The sequence below is a fragment of the Stylophora pistillata genome, chromosome 6 (genome assembly GCF_964205215.1).
Source record: "Stylophora pistillata chromosome 6, jaStyPist1.2, whole genome shotgun sequence".
NCBI lineage: Eukaryota > Metazoa > Cnidaria > Anthozoa > Scleractinia > Pocilloporidae > Stylophora > Stylophora pistillata.
Genome location: NC_142524.1, coordinates 32,748,711 through 32,766,990, shown reverse-complemented (window position 1 = coordinate 32,766,990; position 18,280 = coordinate 32,748,711). Strand labels below are relative to the sequence as shown.

At 38.5% G+C, this 18,280-nt stretch overlaps 3 protein-coding genes and 1 pseudogene across 3 annotated transcripts; 1 reads left to right on the top strand and 3 right to left on the bottom strand.

Annotated features, from left to right (window-relative positions):
• Window positions 1-3,217: 3,217 nt before the first annotated feature.
• On the bottom strand, window positions 3,218-11,969 carry LOC111324989 (protein FAM161B). The gene is made up of 4 exons (XM_022928671.2): window positions 11,364-11,969; window positions 5,697-6,840; window positions 4,591-4,797; window positions 3,218-3,745 (listed from the first exon to the last, which is right to left on the bottom strand). Exons 1-4 carry the CDS (start codon window positions 11,947-11,949, stop codon window positions 3,370-3,372), a joined length of 2,313 nt encoding a protein of 770 aa, XP_022784406.2. The 5' UTR covers window positions 11,950-11,969; the 3' UTR covers window positions 3,218-3,369.
• Window positions 7,882-8,792, bottom strand: LOC111324990 (uncharacterized; annotated as a pseudogene).
• A 296-nt stretch (window positions 11,970-12,265) lies between the features above and the next one.
• Window positions 12,266-15,648, top strand: LOC111324893 (protein cornichon homolog 4). The gene is made up of 5 exons (XM_022928558.2): window positions 12,266-12,371; window positions 12,716-12,784; window positions 13,113-13,225; window positions 14,404-14,544; window positions 15,032-15,648. The coding sequence occupies exons 1-5, from the start codon at window positions 12,300-12,302 to the stop codon at window positions 15,078-15,080; spliced, it is 444 nt and encodes a 147-aa protein (XP_022784293.1). The 5' UTR covers window positions 12,266-12,299; the 3' UTR covers window positions 15,081-15,648.
• An 827-nt stretch (window positions 15,649-16,475) lies between these two features.
• LOC111324951 (uncharacterized) lies at window positions 16,476-18,076 on the bottom strand. The gene has a single exon (XM_022928615.2). It carries the CDS (start codon window positions 18,073-18,075, stop codon window positions 17,128-17,130), a length of 948 nt encoding a protein of 315 aa, XP_022784350.1. The 5' UTR covers window position 18,076; the 3' UTR covers window positions 16,476-17,127.
• Between the last annotated feature and the right edge of the window lie 204 nt (window positions 18,077-18,280).

Genomic DNA, 18,280 nt, shown 5'->3' with positions numbered 1-18,280 from the left:
GCCAACACTTTGATGATTGATTGGCACGACTCGCACATCTCAAATTACAGAAGGACAAAGACAGATATTAAATTTTGGACCAGTGGACTCTCGAACAGAGAACTAGACATATTATTTGCAGCGCATTACAATTACAAAGCCGCAGGCAGACGTAATAACCGCATCGATTCAGAATATTAAGTATCATAAACTTTTACTGGAAACAAGTTTTGTTTTGAGACTATCAACGCTGGCTTGACGATCAGTTTGCATTACCTTGCAATTGAACCTCTCTGAGGGATTCTGTTTAGAGGATATTCGGTGTACAAACAACAACATTAAATGAAATATTTAGGATTTGTGACGTTTAAATTCAACTGGTATGCCAGGAGGCGAGCAAGTGGATTTTATCAACATTGTATAAAACGTACAGGTGCCATACATTTGAACACATTTAAGCTGACGTTTCGGTCACGATAAACAGATTCAAGGAGACAATCTATTTCGTTTCCATGAATCCGATCTGAAGGAACAAATTGTCATAATAAATAAGCTCAAGTGAGCACGACTTGGTATGGGAGACGAACCGTTTCACCCTGAAGACAAGCAACGTTTGATAATAATCAAAATTTTATCAACTGCTTCTTCCGACAAACAAACAAGTTATACCCGATGCTTAGCAACTGGTTAATCGATTCAAGCGACCTTGAACTTATTTGGGTTTAACAGAGCAACCTTAAGTTTCAGTAGGTAATTGAAGTAAAAGCGATAGAATCGGCGAAAATCTAACGACGTTATCATTTGTGTATTCATCTAAGGTCTTTTTTTTTTCTTTATGTTATCGTGCTATTTCAGGTTCGTGCAAGCACATTATTGGCTATTCGCCAGAAAGCAGTTCTCGATAGTGACTACGTTCCGGTTGAATGAGCCCACAATCGTTACCGTTCAATAATTGCATTCAGAGCTCAAATGAAGGAATTAGTTTCGTTTGGGCATCAAAGGAGATCGGTCGAAATTTTTCAAATATCTCTGGCATTCAATAAAGCTTGGAAAGTGAAAAAAGCAACTCAATGTAACCAGATTTAGCAGATTTTCTATTGACACCTCTCTCTTTGTTGTTGACCGGTCTTTGTACTTGGAAAGGCATCATGGGTATATTACACTGCCACAAAGACATGATCTACTCACGTGTAATTTGCATGATAAAACAATAGAGGTGCAACATCTGGCGCGTGAAAGTAAGAACTACATTTGTTTGAATTGTGATTGGTTTCTGCTGACAGCATAGATCCTTAAGTGTCAGAGGAGTTTTGAGATTATTTAAAGTGATATATCTGACATAGTATACAAATAGAATTTTCGTCTTGAGAATTATTTTACTTCCGAGGTTACGCAAAGAGCTGCATCAATAAAATTATTATAACAAGGTTCAATACTAACTTAGCTGTATCGTCGTAATAAAAAAGTTTGATAGTATAGAAGTAGAAGTTGGTTGCTGCAGTGACAATGGCAGCAGTATCGTTAGTATTATTTGTAGAAGTAACAGTAATAGCGGTAGCAGCATTGGTAGTGGTAGCAGTAATATAATAATGACAGTACAAATAGTAGTAGTAGCTGTAGTAGTCTAAATAAGCCGTAGGAGAAATAGTATTAGTAGTAATAGAAGTAACAGAAGAAGTAATAGAAGTATTAGTAGTAGTAGTTAGAATAGTGATGGTGCGTTAATAGCAGTAGTACAGTAGCAGCAGCGGCAGCAGCGGCAGTAGCGGCAGTAGCGGCAGTAGCGGCAGCAGCGGCAGTAGCGGCAGTAGCGGCAGAGGCAGCGGCAGCGGCGGAAGCAGTAGTAGTAATGGCGAGTAGTACTAGTAGTAGTAGTGTAAATATTGATAGTTATTGCACTAATAATAGCAGTAGTAATAATAGTAGTTGTAGTAACAGTAGTTGCGATATTTGCGGTGGTAGTAGAATTGGTATGAGTTATTTTAGTAACAAAAGTGGTGATAGAAGTTGTTGTAGTAGTATTAATGGTAGCAGCAGCAGGAAGTAATAATAGTATTGGTATAGTAATAGTAATAGTATCAGGCTGTTGATAATCAATTACTTTCGAAAATTTCGATATAGATCCGATGAAACGTATGATAAGGCCGTTTGTTCGAAAGGTAACGGTGGCCAATTTACCATTTCAACTTTGTTGATAGATTGAAATGATTTCGTTACCCCCACCGACGCAGCCCCAAACAGTTTCTTTAGAAACTATCAGCCTTTGTTCGAAAGGTAGTTGGGGTTGATTCAGGATTATCATTTTAAACTTAAGTTTGAGTTTTTTCTAAATCAAAGGTTAAACTGAGTTAAACTACTTTTTGAGGTTTTTTTGTACAGTCAGGCAATAAAAATCTCTGCAAATCAAAAATTTACCCTAGCCCTAAGTTAGTAATCTTGTCTGATTAACTCTCCAGGTCTTTTGTTCTGCACTAGTCATGCATGCACGATGGACGTAGACACAGAGTTAAATTAACGAAAGTCTGGCCTAAGACAACACGCGTACTATGTGAAAACGTCCAATCACACCACGCGTACTATATGAAAATGTCGTCTCCCGAATCTCAGCCTTGGGCCCAGGCTAACAACCTCAACATACGCCTTAGGTCACAATATTCGGTGTCTTTTGCTCTGAATGGATGCAGCATGACATTTCATAACAAAGAAAACGCAGTGAATATTTCATAGTAAAATTTTATTGAAAAGGGATGGTGACTAGAGACGAGATTGACTATCCGAGAGACGTACAAGTTTTCAACACTGCAGCATGAAATTTCAGGGCTAAAGATGATTTAATGGTCGAGTGTTATTGGTTTGAGTCACAAATACCTCGCATAATTCAAACAAAGTTAACCACAACCTTCCATCCCACGCCTAAGAGACAATGTTCATGTATTCTCGACAAGTTGCATTTGCGTTATGTACGCGTCAGATCCTAAGAGCTTGTAGCCAGCCAACAATGTTCTGTTATTTACGAAAGGTTTAACTACATGATTTGTCAGAAACAGAATTAAAGTCTAATAAGAAAGATCATTAAATGAGACCTTAGATTCGAGTTTGCGTCAGGGAGGGATGGGAAAAAAGGGAGGAGGAAAGGGAAAAAAGGGAGAAGGGAAGGGAAAAAAGGGAGAAGGGAAGAGAGGGAAGGGAAGAGGCTTACAGTTGTGCCTGATAATCACAACCCTTTCTTTTACATGGTTTAGATTTCATCGTCTTCTTCCTCTATTTGAGGAAGGGAGGGGAAAGAAGGAGAGAAGGGAAGAGAGGGAAGGGAAGAGAGGGAAGGGAAGAGAGGGAAGGGAAGAGGCTCACAGTTGTGCCTGATAATCACAACCCTTTCTTTTACATGGTTTAGATTTCATCGTCTTCCTCCTCTATTTGCTCTTCAATATCGCTCGTGTCTTCATCCATATTTCCATCATGGCTGTCCCTCGTATATCCTGCTCCTGAAGACCTTCTTGACCCGCCAAAATAAACCTGGGACCCAGTCTCCTCGAGGTCATCGTCTGAGTCAACATCTACAATTTTTCCATCCTTAGTAACCAAGTCCCGCACAAGTGCCTCCTCTACGCCTGCGCTACGAAGGATATCCGCATACTTTCGCTCTGCAGCGCGCCTGGCCGTAGCTTGAGATTGCTGTTCGAAGAGCAGAGGTCGTTTATTCACACGCTCTTGGATCTCTTTCAGTTCTTGGTGGTATTCTTCTCTCCTCGCCCGATCACCTTCCCTGTAGGAAGTAAAAATTGTCATAAAATTAATAACTTGAGCTCCCCGAGACAACGCTCATAGTGATGTTGTACGGATCAAATGTTTACAGCCTATTCCTACTAATCTCCTAAAGGGCAGGCGTAATTTGGAAGAGCGAATGCTCAGTTTTTTCTTAACGAAAAATGACTGCCATTTCAGATTTTAATGGCAGCGGAGGGCTGGGGAGAGAAAGTAATTTGTACCAAGGGGGCAAGTGACGGTCAAAAGTAAGGAGGGGGGAGTGAAAACTGAATATTACAATCAATTTTCTTCCCGCCCCTTCCCGCCCACTTCCCCTACCGTCCACTCAAAATCCAAATCCAACATGGCGTTCAGATAAACGATCACGAGCTTTTAACGTTGGCTCGTCCTTATAAGACGCCTACACTGCAGGCTACATCGGCCATAAAAAGTCTGCAATCGAAGTACCTAGTTCTTGTTTAGCCCACAGGAGAAGCAACCAAAATTGCTTAACTGGTCTCATCACCAATCAAAATCGTACTCTTCTCTATCTATATAATCAAAACAACGTTACTTATTTCCTTCTAATAACGGTTGGAAACGTCTGTATGATATACGCGCATGACCAAGCACGCAACGCGCAGCCGCTCCGAAACGATGGAGACGTTTTTCCTTGTCAGCTCAATTTTGGACCTACAAAGACTTCCTACTCTCATCGCGTGTTATAAACTTGAACGAGATTTTATGTGGATTTAGGAGCGATGTGCTTGAGAGCTAACGACACACAAGAGGGACAATAAGCTACATCAACAACGGTGGAAAACAACGGAAAATAATTCACCCGGCAGTACATGGGTCACTCACCTGAAACTTTGAACTTTTTCTTTAGCAGCTTTTTTCAATTGTGCACTGTGATCATTCGCCATCACTTTTCGCGTCACCTCTGGTTTTAACATGTTTTGTCGGCGTTGCCTCCGTTGCACTTGTTTTATCTCTTCTTGTTCATTTGCTTTTTTGTGTTCCAGGCTCCTGCGGATTGTACTCTCGCGTAACCGCGTAGACTCTGTGGTTCTGAAACAAAAATTGAAAAGCAGTAATTGAATATGAGAGTTATCTTCGCAGTAATGAACACTACTTAATCTGTGGTGAAAATAAGGCCTGAAAAAAATTCAGGCTTGTACGGGAGTCAAATCCATGATCTCAGCGACTCCAACCAAGCTAACAAGCCAACTGGGATATTCATATAATTTGGATATATCAACAAAATTGACGTAGTAAATTGGCCACCGTAACGATTCCAAATTATTCCAGCTTTTGGAATCGTTACGGTGACCAATTTACCATTTCAACTTTGTTGATATATCCAAATTATTTCGTTACTCCCACCGACGCAGCCCCAAACAGTTTCTTTCGAAACTATCAGCCTTTATTCATTGGGATATTCATAAATTCACAATCGTTCATTAATCACTTTACGGGTTTAACACAAACTAACAAAATGACCAGCTCAACGGTGTGCGCTGCAGTGTTAACCATTTGTTAATTCTGCAATTTCAAAGGTCAAGATAGTATGACTAGTTGAGTTCTATTGGACATCGCGTGGTTATTTTACCATTTGTTTTGTAACAACATCCATACATTGTAGCAAAAGAGTTCACTTTCATTGAACCAATCGTGCATGACAGATAAACAAGCGCACGAAAACTGGTCATTACATTCGATCACGTCAGCAGGTACACCCATGTGAAAACAGTAGACACAGAATTGACCAATCTGAGTACGCATGCTAACATCAAAATAATTGATGTTAGCATTCCACGCGAACTCTAACATCTGACTTTGCCGAAAAGGAGTGACCGCTCGAAGTCAATCGGCGGCGCCTCGCATCCCACAATTTTGTTCTTACATTTTCTATTGAGAAAAGACGCATGGCAACCTGGATTGTATTTCATCAAGGGATTCGTACTTACCCAAAAGGAAGCGTATCATGGGGTGTGGGCGGCCTGGCACTAGAAGGTCTTTCCCTACTAGCCGAGCGATCCCGTGACGATCTGCCAGTATCTGGGACCTCTTGAGACCCAGACGACCTGGCCTTCCTTGTCGCGGACAGTCGCGCTGTTCTCAGATTAAAGGGCTCTACAACTGTAGGTTCCAGCTCCTTTTTCTTATTCCTCATCTCTTTTTCAAACTGACTATGAAGCGCATCAAACTCTGGTACGTCCGGGTTAATTTGCGGTCGAAATTTGTGTTCTTTGGTCATAAAAGCGTTTTTATTACCCTCTCTGTTCAGCTTACTGCGGAAATGTCCAAGTGTGTATTCTTCCCCTCTCGCTTCCATATTTGGAGGGAGACGCGACGCAGCCAGCATTTCCTGCGCGCGCATACGCACACGAATCGCTCTGTACTCCTCTTTTTCGGCAATCCTGTCTGCAAGAGTCAGATCGAACAAATGATCGGGAAATGGGTTGGCTTTAAACTTCTTTTTTTCATCGACTTTGTTCTCGAGTTCCGCGAGATTGCTTAAAGATTTGGTCCGACGCATCTGTTTCTTGTCCTCCTCGCGCTTCATGAATTTGAACGGTTTTTCACTTGATTTAAGGATCGCTTTGCTAAGCTCTTGAACATGATATCTTCTTAGTTCGTTCTGCCGGGAAATCTCGTCATAAAGAGGCAGAAACGTCGAAGCGGGAACAGGCTGCGCGCGGAATTTCTTATGCAGCTCAGCTTCCTCTTTTTCTTTCTTCTTCTTCAAGTCTTCCTGAAGAATCATTTGTGATCTGGTTATATGTTTCGACTTTTTCTTAGCCTCTCTCATTGTCATGGTAAACGGCTTAGGAATGGTAATCTGCGGGGTCCACTCTTTCTTTTTCGCATGTTTCTCGTGCGGAGGACTGTCCCCAGGGGGGTAGTCATAAACTGAGAAATCTCCCCACATATTCTCCACCACATCCAGCGCGGACGATCTCTGCGGATACATCTCTTTATACAGGACTTTGTGATCTTCTGATCGGCCTCTGGTCGCATCTCTGTCCTCATCCTCCAAGTAATCTCCATCTAAGGGATCACTGTGAGACCTCCTTCGTGAAGTTTGCAGTTCCTCAAAAGACGAGTCTCCTGCAGAAAAAAAATAAAAAAGTTAGAAATAATACTTTTAGAGATAATGGCTAGATCTTGAAAAAAAATATATCTTTTTCAACGTTCAGACACAAGATCAAGTTCAAAACTCTCCCTTCTAGTCCCTGCCCCCTAACTGATTACCTTTTATAAAAATTTTCAAGACTTAATAACTTGTTATTTCATAATTCCTGCAACTAAGAGTTAATGAATGACTTAAGCTCAAGCTCCGACAAAACAGGAGCCATTTGCTCCAAATTCTGAGCATATAGAATTTTGTAAAATAAGTTTTGTTATCATGACAAACTAAATAGAGAAAGTATCCATTATGTTTGCATAGAGGCCTCTGGTGAGCTTTTCCCTTTTCCAGTTTGAGTGTTCAACATTTTCTCAGCATTTTTCTTTTATTTCAACTCTAACCACAAAACAACCAGAAAGAATCTGACCTTCGAAGCATAAAGAAAATCAGTTCAAAGTGCAGGCCTATTTTTCCTGCAAAATCCAAACATCACTTGTACAGATAGTTATTATGGTCTGGTAGTGGTGTTAAACTTGAGCTTTTGTTGGATGATTCAAGAGAATCTACACAAACAACCGTTTTCGTTTTTTTCCTCTTTTAACATTAAAAAAATTGCACTTGATTTTCAGTGCTCTCAGATGTTTGACAATTGGTGAAAGTGCTACATAGATCATTGTCATCATCAACACCACCATGACCATTACTATCTTTATCAACAAAATAACTACTTTCATTAAATTAGCATTACTAAATTATTATTATTATTATCGCAGTATACACTTTTGAATGCTTCAGATTACAAATAAAATTGATATAGGGTGCCAAAGGTGTAGCCTATTCAATTGACACCACTAAATAGATAAAAGCTAAACTTTAATAAAATTGTGTGCCCCTAGACACTAAAAGGAAATAAATGTTCCATCAACCTATTAAAACTATGCTCAAACCTAGCATCGTTTAAGGAACTTAGTTCGATAGGACCTTAAAAGTCCAGACACAAATAAACCTAAAAGTTTTAAAATGGTATACTCATAGACCCTAAAATGGAAGTAAATGTTTAAAACCTGTACTTAAAACTAACGTCGTTGGAAGAACTTAGTCCAATAGGACCTTGAAAGTCCTGGCAATGTTAAGGGAGCTAGAGACTACAGCTTTCTACATGTTCCTTAGCACTGAATGACATCGGCCACTTCCAATCAGTTGGCGTATGCTTTCCTTGACCCTTAACGAGCTCCCTCCAAGTGTGTCTATTATGATGTTATGCTGCTCAATCTTGTACTCTGGGTATCTCCTTAATTCGCACTGCAGTGGGGCGTACTTGTTCGTCTTCTCTGCACATTTGATCTCTCTATTACTGAACCATGGACAGCTCATTTCAAGTAACACTACTTTCTTTCTCTCCTTGTCTATAACCGTACAGTCTATCCTGTTGTTTCTCACCTCTGCGTGTTCTGCATATGGTGGTATGTCCCAGAGTGCCTTTCTTCTCTTGTTCTCATAAAGTGGCTTCGGTGTGTTCTGAGAGTACCACGGTGGCACTGTTGTCACTAAGTCTAGGTCTTTCAAGAGTTTGTAGAAAATTACCTTAAGTGCTGCATTATGCCGAGTCATGTATTTAGACTTGGCTAGAGCTCCACAACCTGCTAGCATGTGCACTTGCGCTTCAGTGGCCTTACCACACATGCGGCACTTCACATCCTCACTCATGTGAGTCCCTGTCTTTTTCTGGTGGTAGACTTTCGTTGGTAGGAGTTGCAGGTATAGTTCCTGCAGTCCCGCTATGGTGTGAGTCGGCGCAGTCTTCCACTCACTCATCCAAGAAAAGCATTCATCTCCAACTTCTTGACCCTCCACCTCTCAGTGAACAAATGTCCTTGCCATCCCTCTTTATCATTATTATTATTATTGACTGTCAGAACTTTTTAAGAACCCTTACAAATAACCTTTCGAACAAGAATACTGAATCCTACGCCAGCGTCATTCCTGGCTACAAATACAACTTTCAATTTGCTATATTAAGAACTGTACACAGATGTTCTAGAGAGGTTCTAGAGTTCTGTTTAAATTGCGCGAGGTCTCAGAAGACTTCACCCTCACTGTAGCAGGTCTACATCTGCACTCATAATTTTAGGTCCTTATATTTTAATAGTTTTTTCCTATTTAGTAATGCTAATTTTTTTCTTTTCTCATATATTGTAATCAGTTCTCAATAGTGAATATTAATATTAATTCTTTTAAAATTTGTAAATAATTAGATATATGGTTTAAAATTGTAAATAATTGCTATCATTATTATTAAACAAAATGGGCCAATTTTTATCATAATTTTTGTAAATACTTTTAGTGATTATAGTGAATAAAGGTTTTTATTTTATTATTATTATTGTTATTATTATTATTATAATAACTGGTGAAAATTATCGCCCAGATCTTCTTGTCCTAACCCAGTCCAAGCGCCTATATGTTCTAGAATTAACAGTTGGTTTTGAATCTGACTTGTACAACAATGCAGTGCGTAAAAAAGAAAATATCGGAATTTGATCAACGAAACGAGTAGAACTTTCAGATGTGTGAAATTTGTAAATCTCTCCATGAGCTCCCTTGGCGTTTTCTCAGATGAATGCTCTACGTTCTTAGGCATGATGAATGACATAGGCATTGCCAAAAAGCAGCAACTTTACATAATCAAGAAAATGATAAATATAGCTATTAGAGCAACATATTATGTCTTTTGTTGTAGAAATAGGAATTGGGACAACCCAGATTTGATGCAATTTTGATTTTTGTGTGTGTGTTGAATAAGCCAATCTCAAGCAGCATTTGTAAATTGCCTATACGTAGTGAGATTTACAATTGTACATTTAAAAACACAAATAAAGTTTCCATTATTAACACTGAACTCGCTCAAAGTGAAAGAACAAGAATCAGAAAGAGGTGCCTCCAGTTGGCTCACTGTCATCCCGTTAAAAGACCAAGGATACGATCTAAATGAAGAAGAATTTAGAGATGCCCTTAAGCTGAGATAAAATTGGGAATTCTCTGACATCCCAAACCGGTGCGTCTGTGGTGACATCTTTGACGTGAACCATGCAGTGACCTGCAGAAATGATGGATTTGTGATACAACGCCACAATGAGATCAGAGACCTGGAGGCAGCACTGCTTAGCACCGTATGTAAAGATGTGGAAATCGAGCCTCCCTTGCAATAGATTACAGGGGAAATTTTGAATAATAATACTTCCCAAGATGCTCGTCTTGATATTCTAGCCAGAGGTTTTTGGGAGCCACAGAAGTCTGCATACTTTGATGTGAGGGTATTCCACCCTTATGCTGACTCCTATTGTGAGAAGACATCTGAGCAAGTCTTTAAACATCATGAAAATGAGAAGAAACGAAAGTATGCCAGTAGAGTATTGGAAATAGAGCAAGGATCCTCTACGCCCCTGATCTTTAGTACTACTGGAGGGATGGGCACTGAATGCAAAATTTACCATAAACACTTAGCTGAACTCATATCCATTAAGAAATGTGAAACACACTCTACCACTATGTCCTGGATTAGAGCCAAAATCTCTTTTGAGCTCTTACGATGCGCCCTCTTCTGCTTAAGAGGTACAAGAAAGAGGAGAACATTTGAGACATTTGATACAGATTTTTTAATTGATAAAGCTATGCATGGTAAATACAGGCTAGATATTTTTAAAAATTTGTTTTAACAGTTTTTAGAGTAAGAGTGTCATTTCCCTTCTCATATATATTTTTAATGTAATTTACTTTTATAAGACTAATTTCGATGCACGTTTTTTGAAATCCTTTCAATATGGACTAGTAGTTGCTTTCATGATTTTTATATGAAGGTCGTTTTTGTTACCAAAGTTAGTTTGGGTCTGATACGAGTCTGATCCTAGAGAACCGAATTTAATGGATGTGTTTCGTGTCAATTAATTTGGAAATGTACGAGACGAAAAACCATTACCCATGCGAAGTTATTGTAATGTTTTAAGTTTTGAAATAAATTTATTATTATTATTATTATTATTATTTAAAGATGAAATAAACAATTTTTAAAAAATCCCATCTGGAAACTCGATTATTATTATCATTATTATTATTATTATTATTATTATTATTATAGTTTACTGAACTTTTAATTTTTCTTTAGAGAACTGCTTTTTGTGAAATATTTTTAAGGAAAAATCTATTATTATTATTAAGTTAATACCGAAGAGATTCAAAACTTTTCTCTCAGTTAGAGACTTTTTAAACTTGTTTTGTAATATTTATACCTTAATTATGATCATCATTATAATCATTATAAGAAGTGTGTATCCATGAGCTTTTTCTGGGATTTTTACTGGACATCTTGATGCATTTGTTTTCGATTTTTAAGCATTTCATCCTAATTTTTGTAAATACTTTTAGTGATTATAGTGAATAAAGATTATTATTAATTATTATTATTATTATTACTATTATTACCAATGATGATACATCGTTCCCTTACCTTCATTTTCCTTATCTTCTATGGTTCTTTCATCTCTAATTGACATGTCCCTAATGTAATCTTCTGGTCTGACTGAAATTGCAGTGTCTTCCTTTTCGTCACTTTCTTCTGCTCCTGTAAAAGGATTATAATCACGCAAAGGGAAGTGTTCTTGGACTCTAGATTCATCAAAATCTCTCACAGCTATTTTCGTCCTTGAGTCTAGTTCAAACCCGTAGTCGTGTTTGTCCCTTTCAGAATAATACAGCTTTTCAAGCGCTTTTAGACTTTTCTTGTGTTCATTCTTCAGCGCTAATAGATGTTCGTAGAAATTCTCCTCGTCAACACCGTCAAGCTCACGAAGAGAATGTGATAGAGATTCTCTGACCGACACCTTGGTTTTGTGACCTTGGTGGTGCTTTTTGTGTCTGGGAGAAGATGGCAGTTTTCTTCCACCAAAATCGGTAAATCCATCATTTTCAAGTGGTTCTACTTCTAAAGAACTTCTTACTCTTTCGTTTTCAGTTGCTGGTTTATTTGTTCTGGGATGTCTGGGCGCTGTATAACAGAGATTTCTTATAACGGCCGTTCCATGGTTCGACGCCATATTGACTACTGAGTTCGTAACAACCGCGCGGGCTTTATGTTTTGTCTTGACAACGAAGAAAATTTTCATACGCAGTGTGGTAGGGTAGTAAAAAACTGTCAAATGAAATTTTAATCAATAATTTGTCATAAATGGATCCTCAGATTTTACTACGGAATAATTATGGAACTAAAAAGGCTATCTTTGATTAGTCATTTATTAAGTTTACCAAAAACTCCATACCTGCTTGTACAATACAAAAACTCCGCCACATCCCTCTCTACTGAGTATAGGATATGCGGTTCAGCCTCGTTTCTTTGTTGTTGTTCCCACTCCCCTTCTCGTTGTGACCCGGTCAAGAGAATTTAAAGATGTCTGAGGCAGCGTTGTATATATTTGGACTTATAGATGGAGCTGCGTTACTCTTTTTAACAGTTTACTTTGTATCCTTCAACTGATATAAACTCATAGTACATTATTATGGAATTAACTTTCTGTAAAAATGTAGTTTATACAACTATTTTTTCGCTTCCATATGCATGTCATTTGCATCGATATTTCATACTGTTAAATTAGACTTAACGTTTTAAATTCCGGCTTAGTTTAGTATCATCAGACATAATTCAGTTCAGCTACAAAACCATAACCTTGAACATGGTGTAATTCACCTCATAAATATATCATTTACAAATTCACTTATTACTGTTTCGTTTGCGCCTAAGCTAAAATCATAATTCTGTATTTTTTACGTTGTCGAGATTTTTTGTTAACTCGAGTTTTTGCCAAGATCATTAACTTGTCGGATTTGGAATGCGACTACATCAATGCCACCACATGCTGCAGAAGACTTAACGTGGTAAGTGTCATTTTGCGATATGTAAGCTAAAAATCTTTTTCCCAATTTAACCAGGGAGGATTTGAATAAAACGAAACTTTAAACCACACCCCAATTAATTGATAAATTTAAAATTAAGAAACAAAATTAAGACAGATGGTTATAACGATACCATAATCTATCTGAAAGTATTGCTACAGATTAATTGTTACTACAGCTAATAAGTTAAGTTATTTGTTCCTGTCGTTTTCTAAATATAGGAAATCCACAAATTACTCCAACAACAAAATGTAACGTTCATGTGTATGTTTTTCTACTTTTGTTTTGTTTTGTTTTGTTTTTTTTCCAGTGGATTCTTCCAGAAATGGTTGCCCATGGAGTAATAACAGTATTGTTACTAGTACATTTTCAGTGGATATTTTTCTTGCTCAATGCTCCTCTATTTGGTTGGCTTGTATTCAGGTGGGTTTTTCTGTGGCACACCAAGAAAAGGGGAGAAACCTTCAAATTTGACAGGGTATAGAATTTCTCTAATAAACATTTTGAAAGGACTTTAAGCCTGGAATAATGTTTGAGCATTAGATATTCTGTGTGAATATGCTTGATGGGACCTCCTGAAGGAGGATATGCATTACAATGTTTTGTTGTGAACAGGTTAGAAAAGTGAACTTCTCCTCTCCCATAGAGGGTCAGGGGTTGTAGTTCTAGTGGCAGGTTAGCAAGGTGAACTTCTCCTCTCTCATAAAGGGTCAGGGGTTGTAGTTCTAGTGGCAGAGTCCCACTCAACCCCACCCCCTTAAATTTATCCGGCCATTTCAGTGCTAGGGAAGAGGACTAGAGGTGTAAAGTATTGTAAGTAATTGGCAAAACTCTTCCATGAGGCATTGAACCTTACCTCAGACCTTCGGATTCAGCACTCCATCTTTCTCTTTTATTTACAAAACATGACACTTTCAACACTGCAATCCTAGCAGTATGCAAGATGCATGTTATATATGGACTCTTTATTACACGACTCGGGCAGTCAGAGGGCCAATAACTAAAATCAACCAATCAAAATTCTCTATTGCCGGTCAATATTCTCTCAGTATTGGATTGGGCACTGTCCCGAGTGGTCCCGAATGATACCGTACTTGTGTCCTTTTGAACTTCAGTCGTATAATAAATCTCTTATTAACCAAGCTTGCTCGGGACTGTACCGGAAGAATATTGGCCCTCGGTCTTTTTTGTATGGACCTCGCTGTGCTCGGTCCGTACTGTCAAGACCTCAGGCCGATATTCTCCCAGTACGGCCCTCTCGCCTGGCTAATAAGATATATGTAATGGACCTTGCTCACCATGGAGTCTCTGTGGCTCTATGTGGCTCTATGGGAGAGCTTTGGAGGGCAAATTTTGAATGTCTCAGGTTCAATTCTGCATGGGGACAAAGAATTTTTCCTTTGGCCTATGCCCATGACAAGACAAAAAAACATCTTTCTCCATTTCTTTACCAAGCTCAAAACTTACCATCTTTCTATTCTATATATTGGCAATATGTAAATAAAATCATGAATGAAAATTCCAGGAATGCCAAAATTGTAAGGTCACCTCCCTGAATTATATCAAGTTTGCTTTAAAAACTATCTTCTCTTTGACTTCAGATTTGTTAACAAACCAGTTGGTAATGTTGGTGTGTATGACCCAGCAGAGATCCACAATAGGCATGAACTTAAGGGGTTTATTAAAGAGGCTATGATTAAGCTTGGATTCCATCTTTTATTCTTTTTTCTATATCTTTACAGGTAAGTTTCAGTTTCTCTCTTGATAGTGGTATTTTTCTGCCAAAAAATTATCACAAAGGGAAATTAACAAAATAGCCTTAATTTGGAAACATCTGTTATCCTGAAGATCCTCTGTAACTTGAGTTGTTCTTAAAATTGCTCTCTTCTTGAAAAAGATAAAGTTACCAGGCAGTAAACCTGGGTGTAAAATGAGAGAGATGTTTAAAGTTGTATGATAATAGATAGGGGAAAATCTAGGCTTTAAGTTGGATTTTTTTCCCCTTTCTCTCTAAATGAAAAAACCCTCTTTCACACAACTCATTTTTTTTGTGTTTCTAACCCTATGGCTTGGAAAGAAAACTAAGTAAACCATTTTTCATTGTCACTGTAATTTAAGGGTTTGGATTTGTTCGGCAAATGAACTTGTAGGTTTGAATTTGTTATCAGTAAAACTTGATTTGATACATTATATTAAATGAACTATATTAATTTTCTTTTCTGTTTTCAGTATGATATCTGCTCTTTTAGAGAATGATGCAAAAAAGGAGACAAGTTGAATCATGGCAGTTGTTTTTTTGTACTTACCATCCATAAGCCTTCAGAGAGGATGAAGTTGGTGAATTTGTAAAAAAAAAAACATTTCTTCAAAAATACTGGTTGCTCCAGTTTTTTAATTTGTGGTGTTGCAGCTGTCAAAGTATTTTTTTTTCTAAAGCACATACAACCTATTCTTTATCTTGCAATTTTTGTGGTGTTTAATTGTCAATCTTGTGGTTTACAAAATCATTTTCTCTGAAGTGCCTGTAAACAGATTATTCTCTATATAAGCAACACAAAATTGATGCTTTTCATTCCAATGCCAAATGGTCTCTAAAGAATTAACTCAGACGCCAAATAATAAAGAACACGTGTTAAGTAGATAGGGCTCTTGAGGTGTATGTTCTAGGACAGAAAATGAACACTTTTTGTTGTGATGAAAATTATCAGAATACTTTCCAATACAAAGCACATTATCATCAGAGTTAGACATATTTATTTGTCATTTTTATACTCTCAAAGTGTTGTATAGTTTTGATGTTTTTGTTGGAATGTTCTTTGGAACTCAAATAAAGGTATTTTATCTTTTCCTTGTGGATGATTTGTCACTTTGGTTAGCATGGACAATATTTAGTAAAATTTTCATTATAATAGGGTCAGAAAAACTGATCTCCAATTCATGGACTCATTTAAGTTAGGTCTGTTTACAAGTCAAGTTTACTTGACTCCAGTTTCCCTAGCATGAAGCCACTAAGTGTATTTCTACTCCCGCTGGATGGGATGCTAGTCTTCCCCAGGTCTTCCCCAGCATTATATTCTCCGGTACCCATTTAATCACTGAAGAGAGGCACTGTGAGAGTAAAGTGTCTTGCCTAACCGCCTCCCAGTTAGGTCAATGGATAGAGCGCTGGACTTTTGTGCGGGAGGTCGAGGGTTCGAGCCCTGGCCGGACTAACGCTCAGGGTCTTAAAATAATTGAGAAGAATATCCTACCTTTCTATAACATCAAGAAATGGTTAAATATTCTAGTCTCGGATAGGGATGAATATAAATGGAGGTCCCATCTCCAGCAAGGTTAGGGGCAGGAGACGTTAATTTCCCACGCATGAGACTACTGTGTGATGGATGTCCTCTCCTGGGGTGGGATGGGTGGTTAACAGGACCCCTGTTGATACCAGTGTTTACTACACTGAAGGGGCTGTCCTGTATAAATATAGATGTCTACTACTACTACAAACACAACACACCGTCCCCAGCCAAGGCTTGAACTTGGACCACTTGACCCAAGAGTTGAGTGCACTAACCGTGAGGCCACCACACCTCCTATACACTTATTACTGGTACTTTGTGAAAAAAAACTCTTCCCCTATAAATTTCAAAGACTATATGCATTTGCATCAACATAAGTAGAATAATTGTATCCACAGGCACCACATTTCTTTTATTTTACAGACTGATTTAATACGTATGATGCACAATCCTTGCAGTAGATAGCGCTATTTAAGCAATAGCGAAAATCAGACCTGAAAAAAATCAGGCCTGTACGGGACTCGAACCACTGACCTCTGCGATACTAGTGCAGCGCTCTACCAATTGAGCTAACAAGCCAACTGGGAGCAGGCCGTTAAGTTGATTCGTAATAAACCCGTGAAAGTGATAATGCATCATACATATCTAATATCGCAGTTCAAAATATATGAACTTCATATATTTCATTGTATCAGACTGATTTAAATTTCTTTAAATTAGTACAAATTAAATAAACTTCCAACTTGGTTTGCAGCAAACAAAGTTTCTCAATACTCAAGCAAGACTAAAACATTACTATCAACAATTACTGAATAATATATTATTACAAATTGCATTTTTATTCATTTGATCAAATTCTCTTTTTCATGTTATGATACCAAAGCATACAATTCTCTATAGTTTCCATTTTATTTAAATTAAATGTCTATTGAATGGTGAGCCAAAGGAAATTAAATTAAAAAAACTGAAAATTGTTAAATATCCATTAATCAATAAATTTGTAGTTTAATTTCTGCCACTTGTATGAGGCACACTGTCTTAATTTTCCTTGTTAGACACTTCTTTCCTGGCTAATTCTAAAGCACCAATAATTCCAGTTGAATCACCAAAAACACTTTCTCTAATGTAACTTGCCAATCCTTCTTCTGACTTGAATTTCTCCACATCAAGATATCCTTTCAGTAAATCCTTGAACCATTTTCTTGCTTTGCCAAAAAGTATCTTACGCTTCAGGATTCCTCCTCCCAAGACAATCACGTGAGGAGAGAGCAGATATGTAATGTTTAGGCACAGAACTCCAAGGTAGTAGGCAGCCCTCTCCCACACCTCGTGATCATCTGCCAGGGTGTGGAGTTCCCTTTGGCTTACCCCAGCTCTAGCTGCAATTGCTTTAGAGTTCACCATGCCCTCTATACAATACTCATGGTTGAAACTACATCCCCCAGGGTAGCTATCCCCAGGGATGGGAGGTACCATTATATGTCCTCCCTCGAGATGGAGGAGCCCGTGAATGGGTTTCCCGCCCACCACAGCCCCAACACCGACACCAGTTCCAACAGTGATGTAAACCACCGTGGGTGTATCCGCGGGATCGTGTTCAATTTTCGCAAGTTCAGCCATCGCAGGTGCGTTGACATCCGTTTCGAACCCAATTGGAGTAGTGTCGCCGAATTCTTGTTTGAAAAAGCCAACAATATCAGTATTTCTCCAAGGTTCTTTTGGAGTTGTGGTGATGAAGCCGTAGGTTAGGGAACTCTTGCGCAGGTCTACAGGCCCAAAGGACGCAATTCCGACGGCTGCATATGAATTGATGCCCAGACTCGCAAGCTTCTGTCTGAGAAATTTCGTCAAACTTGAGAGCGTCTCCAGTGGTTTGGCTTTGGTGTCTGTTTCAAAACTCTCAATAATCTTTGTTGGTTGGCTTAACTCTGCAATTGCAGCAATACATGTAGTGCCTCCGAGCTCCACGCCGGCAATGTAGTTCATCTTTTTTTATCGATCCTCGATAAAAATGAAGAGAATTAAGAGAGAAATGCACTTTTATTGGCTGAATTCAGCGTGGGGGATGTACCCTCTACCGAGTCCATCGTGACAATTTGTTGGTCACGAGTCAGTTTTGTTTTGACCTCCCGCCTTGCGGATGCATGCTGATCAAGGCCTTTCTGTAAAGGTCATTTGCGTGACAATTCAA

What these genes read in the sequence shown, in the direction of transcription:
- LOC111324989 (XM_022928671.2), bottom strand. Translation starts at nt 11,949, where the DNA reads ATGGCGTCGAACCATGGAACGGCCGTTATAAGAAATCTCTGTTATACA. An exon ending in CATGATACGCTTCCTTTTGG is followed by an intron (nt 4,798 to 5,696) that starts GTAAGTACGAAT and finishes TTTTTGTTTCAG; the next exon opens with AACCACAGAGTCTACGCGGT. An exon ending in GAAAAAGTTCAAAGTTTCAG is followed by an intron (nt 3,746 to 4,590) that starts GTGAGTGACCCA and finishes TACTTCCTACAG; the next exon opens with GGAAGGTGATCGGGCGAGGA.
- LOC111324893 (XM_022928558.2), top strand. Translation starts at nt 12,300, where the DNA reads ATGTCTGAGGCAGCGTTGTATATATTTGGACTTATAGATGGAGCTGCG. An exon ending in TCTTTTTAACAGTTTACTTT is followed by an intron (nt 12,372 to 12,715) that starts GTATCCTTCAAC and finishes GTTTTTGCCAAG; the next exon opens with ATCATTAACTTGTCGGATTT. An exon ending in GCTGCAGAAGACTTAACGTG is followed by an intron (nt 12,785 to 13,112) that starts GTAAGTGTCATT and finishes TTTTTTTTCCAG; the next exon opens with TGGATTCTTCCAGAAATGGT.
- LOC111324951 (XM_022928615.2), bottom strand. Translation starts at nt 18,075, where the DNA reads ATGAACTACATTGCCGGCGTGGAGCTCGGAGGCACTACATGTATTGCT.